At 31.0% G+C, this 6,000-nt stretch overlaps 1 protein-coding gene across 5 annotated transcripts in view; it reads right to left on the bottom strand.

Annotated features, from left to right (window-relative positions):
* Window positions 1–395: 395 nt before the first annotated feature.
* The window catches only part of LOC139491450 (four-jointed box protein 1-like), a 46,556-nt gene continuing 40,951 nt past the window's right edge, over window positions 396–6,000 (bottom strand). For all 5 annotated transcript variants that reach the window (XM_071279147.1, XM_071279149.1, XM_071279151.1 and 2 more), the window contains one exon: window positions 396–2,625. In XM_071279147.1, coding sequence (XP_071135248.1) covers window positions 593–2,017 — 1,425 coding nt within the window. In that variant the 5' untranslated portion in view covers window positions 2,018–2,625 and the 3' untranslated portion in view covers window positions 396–592. The remainder of the gene's footprint in view (window positions 2,626–6,000) is intronic.

Genomic DNA, 6,000 nt, shown 5'->3' with positions numbered 1-6,000 from the left:
ACTTTTAAAAGGGTATTACGAATAGTTGTACAATTATGACTTTGAATATAAAATTGGGATTAAAATGTTTATCAACATGCAATGTGTGACTTTAGAAATAAATTAGGAAAACCGTGGTGAAACATTAATAAAAGAAAACTATAAATGGAACAAAACAAAAACACCTTTTGTTGCAAGAAAAATTTAAGGTACTGTTTATTAATTAAAAAAAAAATTAATAATCATTTTAATGCTTCTATTTTCAGTTACAACCAAAAAAACTTGTCCATTATTTTCGAAGGAATAACTTTTACGCCATTGCATAATTTCACTATAAATCATGCTTTTAGAGGTACATGTATCTCAATTTTATATTTTAGAGGTATCAACTGTAAAGAGAAAATAAAAGATCTATATATCAAAAATAGTTTTAATAAATGTAAATGATGAAATTATGGAATTTGAAAATATTAAATATTTCAATGAAAAACATAGCACATTTAGTATATAACAAACAAAAAAACATGAATACAAAACAAATTTCCCTTTAGAAGGGGGCGAAAACAACAAAATTAATCTGGCAAGAATGTATATAGAAACAAAGATTCTAATTTCATGAAAACTTCGTCCTGCATCTTTGAATTTGATTATAAATATCATCTACTCTTTGCTGCAAAACTTGTATATTTTTGCGTGGAATTTTTGGTATGTATCTATGAAATTGTTCATTGTCTGTAAATAGTTTATGAAGTTCATCACCTATACTACCAGAAAGATGCAGACGTTCGATTTCGGACGCCGTCGATTTTCGAAAAACACACAATGAATTTAATAAAGATTTATGATATGATGAATATTTTTCTAGCAGACGATATCCATGGAATAATCCCGATTCATTGTCTAAAAATATAAGAGCACCGGAGGTACTTCTCTCCAAATTATGTGCGGGACTGTTCATCATCTGGTCGTTCCATTGTTTGTTGAACATATTATTAACTACCCTGTCTAAATTAGCTGTCAAGTAATCGAAAATAATTAAATCCGACCACTGCAGTAAATCACATATAGAATCTTTGGATTTCTTTCCGAGTTCTGAGCTCGGATATAAGTTTTTGTCCTCCCCACGAAATTCGGGAGGAATGAAAGACGGTTTGAGATTATCTATCCATTTTGTTACTATTATTACTCTATCGTCTGGCCACTGTGCGTTGGCTATTTCTGGCCGCACAGATAACCATTGGTCACTTTTAGAATCTAAAAGTTTTAAGGAAGATGGTGGCACATTTGCAATTTTTAATAATTTGCTTAGATAATAAGAGTATATTTCTCCTTGCATTTGGTCTGTGTTGAGACGATATCGTGCACATGCTTTGCTTGCGTCACGAAAAGTTAACATCCTATTTTGCATCCTTCCACACCCTTCTCCCATTTTCACGATTTTCACGGAATTCACTTTGTCTTTCCATGAAGTATGATCACCGTTGTTAAATCCTGATGGACACATATCTTCTACATTTTTTGTCCAGAAAATTTCAGAAACAATATTTTCTGGCGAAACCACATTTAGGTCAGCGTTCGTAATTTTTGCTTGCGTATCCTTAGTTAATCCATCTTGGTGTAAAGAGCCTTTACTTTGCTTTTGATCTTGGTAATGATTAATAATTCGACCGGTTTGAAGAGTATTAGGTTCAATATAATCCGATGTTCCATTGTTTCTTGCAAATACAACACCGTGTCGAGAGGGTCTCAAGCTACTTAGAGGATTACTGATTGAAAGTTGTTTTCTATGGCCGGCAGGTTGAAACTGATCAACAATTTTTCCTTTGTCATCTTGTGTATTTGATGTGTCCAATACATTATTCAATTCATTTTGGCCATCTATCAAATGACCTGCTTTTAATTCTTCTATATGAAAACTGACTCCGTCTCGGGGGTCATTCGTGGGTAATGTTATCACGGGAAGCTGAATTAAAAGTCCAACAAAAACACCAAATGTAAAAGCGATACCCGTCATTGTTATGGCTAGAGATCTCCGCATAACACAATAAAAATCAAATTTTAAGTTCACATTAGCTATCTTGATTTGCACTTGTTCCTTTATTGTCTGGAAATTTAGATACAAGTCCTTCTGAGTAAATTATTAAAAAATGATATTTTTCTCTAAATATTTTTACTAAGTCCTCACTAGTGTAGTTTTAACATGTCCATAAATATTTCTACTAAGTCCTCACTAGGGTAGTTTTTAATATGTCTATGCACTAATATTCGTTGTAATGTTCACGTATACTTTTTGATTCCGTCTCAAATACACAAAGTTTTTCTTTAAAAAACCTACTCACTAATTTTCCATGTGCATCATTGTACATTCATATCCAAAATGATCCAACAAGAATAGTTTCCGTGTTTATATGCTTAAAAAGTTGCACTGCTGTTTTTCACACTTTGTCCGTATGATTTGAAAGCTTTATCTGCTAATAATTCCTTAATTAGTGTTTGTAACGAGTGTCAAATATTCTCTGTGACAAACAACAGTTCGGTTGTCGGGTTGATCATTGCGGTGAACATTGTCACATGTCATGTACCATGTTTTGATCTTCACACCATCGTTGAACTAAACTTCGTTCGAAAGGTCTTTATCCACGAGAACTGCAAGTAAAAATATTTTTACAGTTTAATGTATTATAATGACCGTTGTTATACTCCATATGAATATAAATCTGTACTAAAACCAATTCATATCGGATTTAGATATTTAATAATAATGCTTTAAAGTTTCTAATACGTCAACATATCCAATGCGCATGTCTCGAATAAAAAGCAACCTACAATGTCCATATAAAATCGATCCAGGGTTATTAATTTCAATTCAGGTACTACGCCGCCTGCTATTCGGCGTGTTGAAGTAGACAATTGAACAAAAGGACAGAAAATTTCGAACAAATTAGTCCAGTCGAAATAAAAACTACATACTGTGAATTTATATATTATGTAAAACTGACAATGCGATCAAAAGTAATGTCCCTGCGGGATTCCTTCATTGTCAGCTGTCAATCATTTACCTGTTTATAATTAATGCATTTTTGTACAGGTAATACGTTTATGATGCATTGTCAATTTTTTATTGGTAAAGATAGAACTCGACATTTTAATATTAATGATGATTTTACGGAAATAGAAACAATATCTCGAGGTAAATACCTCAAAACCTGTAAACAAATTAGTTTACAAGTCAACTGAAACATATGATAGGCTATTGGACTAGACAAAATTACATCACTCCATCCAACCATTAAATGTTAATATCCGTCATCTTTTAAACATACTGCATAAAATTAAAAGCTAATAAAATTACGATTTCAATTCCAGAGAACATTATTGTTTTGTTTTTTTAACTTTAAGTCATATTTTTTTGTTTATTTTTTAATAAGATAAGTAAACACAAGTTCTAACATCCAATGTATTCTTTAAATCAAGGACATATAATTTAATAACTTATATAAACGCCTGTTAAAAATAATTATTTTCTTGAAGGTAAAAAATACAAATTTCAAAAAAATCATCTTGAGTCTTTTTCGCCACCTTTTCAAATGTGATACAAATGTAATAAAAAAAGACAAGATGTTCACTTTTATTTGTTTTATTTTAATATTTAAATGTCATCAAAAGTGACTTTAATCCAATCATAAGTTTTTAAAAGGTGCTATAGATAGGGAAACGGTTAGCCTGTAGGTAAATACAAGTCCTGTTGAATCAACACTACACCACAACAGTGTGTTTAATCTATTGTCTACAATATTTGTCCACTTAAGTCTTGTGTCAATAATCGATGACTTTACTTACTAAATATTTAACTATTCATTTGAAAATCTTTTCCTAATCAAAACAAATCTTTTAGTAAACATCAGAAAAAGTCCCTTCAAGAAAGTAAATGAACACACGAAGAAATGTTGCGGCGTTCTCGATTTGTAAGGATTAGTTATTTTTTTTAGGATTAAAACAAACCAATAATTATTAAAAGAGACTTGTGTTAAAGATACATTTGTCCTGTAAAAAAAATTATTAAAACAAGTGTGCCTTTTGTTGTATTAGATATTCAGTTTTGATCATTTTCGTCCTTTTGTATTAAAAAAAAAAATCGTGTTTCTCCCCTTTTCCGCAACTTTCTGTTACATTAATTTGGATTGTATGTAAAAGTTATCTTTTTATACAAAATTGAAATTCATGTACGAAATTTTTCAGTTGGTTTTCTTTCTTGCTTTATATATGGAAATGTACAAAATTGTACATGACCATTTTTCAAATAACATAAAGTACTGAAGAATACGAATTATATGTATATATACAAGTACAAATTACAAAACTTTTTTTCGCACGACCCTAGCTTAAAGCGGAACTCATCCCAACAAAGCGTTCATTCAGGAAGAAACAATATAGACTGTAACACGACAAATTCTTGTAACCCGACACTTTATTTGTTTCTGATATCAAACCTATTGAGCGATTAAAATGACAAAAATATTTTTTATCACGAAAGGTCATGCAAGGTCATGATTTCAGAAGCCTATTGATATACAAACTATCTTCTCTTATTTCAAGTACACGTAAGCAAACAAAATGGAGGTCCAAACTCCATGCCGTGTTTTTTTCGACATTTCGCATTAATTTTTAATATTCATTGCTTTGTTTTTTTATTCATCCTTTGCGAATTTGATATGGTGACACTTTAATGTAAGAAAAATGTAACAGCCTTTTTTTGCTTTTATTATAAAGTCGTGGAATTTATTACAGGTGTGCTCGATTTGTTCAACAGACAATAATCAACTAGAGTGTTTTCTATATACGTGCCTAGAAGCAAGTTTTAAAGGACAAGCTGCATCATATCAAATTTACATTTATGGTTCCAAAAATTGAAAAAATTTGCATATCATTATTGATAATCACGCAATCTTTTGTCACTTCATTACAAGGAATCAAATTTAAAATTTGCGCATCAAGACATGAATAAACGCATTGAAATAAAAACTGCCCTTAAAAAGTTAGCATCAACTTAATTGAATACTTTTGTTCAAACAGCAATGAAAATCTTCTGCAGAGGAAATGTGACTTGAAGCTACAGAAAGCTAAATTTATCATATGCGCAGCGCAGCTAAATCTATTAATAGTGATGGTAGCATATTGTCCGCAAACCGAGTCAGAAGACCAGAGAAGATAATTTGACTGAAAACTTACAATTTCAGTATCCGTCGAAAACCTTTGCATTTTATTTTTTTAATTTTCTGTGCCAAAGTTATATACATATGAGTTAGCCTATTATCTCCTTCACAGACGAACTATTATATAACCGATTAACCTTTTTACTATGCTCATTTAAGCAGCCAATCAAAACCGATGCTTCTGGACACCTACACGTATGACCAAGAGCGATGGAATTGTGTAACAATTTCAAGTCACTCTGTATTTTGAATTTATCGCTTGTCAGTTGATTAATAGTTTTGATGTAATTATGTGTCTACATTTAATAATTAATTTCAGATGCCACTATACTTAATTAAGAATAATTACAATCTGCCTCTAAGCATATGGGTAAACATGTTTTTTTTAAGTAAGTTAAATGTTGCTATTTTTTGTATCCATACATGCTGCCAGAGAAATGAGGACGGCTGCTCCAGTTGCAATATCATTAAGCATAATTTAAAACTTGAATACAAGTTTTTAAACGTGCTTTAATAAGGTTAAAACTACGAAAATATTCAACAAACGTTTGCGAGTACATTTTTTTTTACAAAACGAGACATATGTGTTTTGTCAAGTCCGGCTATAGCTGATTCTGGCAGCAAAATTCACAGCCCTGGTATTTCGCCAATTGAAAATAAAATTCTTTCAAGTTGATTTAGGTACAAGGAAATATTTACTTTTAGCTATACATAAACAAAGGGCCCTGAAGCTCAGACAAATTAGTTTTTATACGTTATCTGTATATATAAACCAGGACACAGGTACTTGTAATATGCAGACTAATTT

This window comes from Mytilus edulis, chromosome 10, assembly GCF_963676685.1.
Source record: "Mytilus edulis chromosome 10, xbMytEdul2.2, whole genome shotgun sequence".
Classification (NCBI taxonomy): domain Eukaryota; kingdom Metazoa; phylum Mollusca; class Bivalvia; order Mytilida; family Mytilidae; genus Mytilus; species Mytilus edulis.
This window is presented reverse-complemented; position numbering and strand designations above follow the sequence as displayed.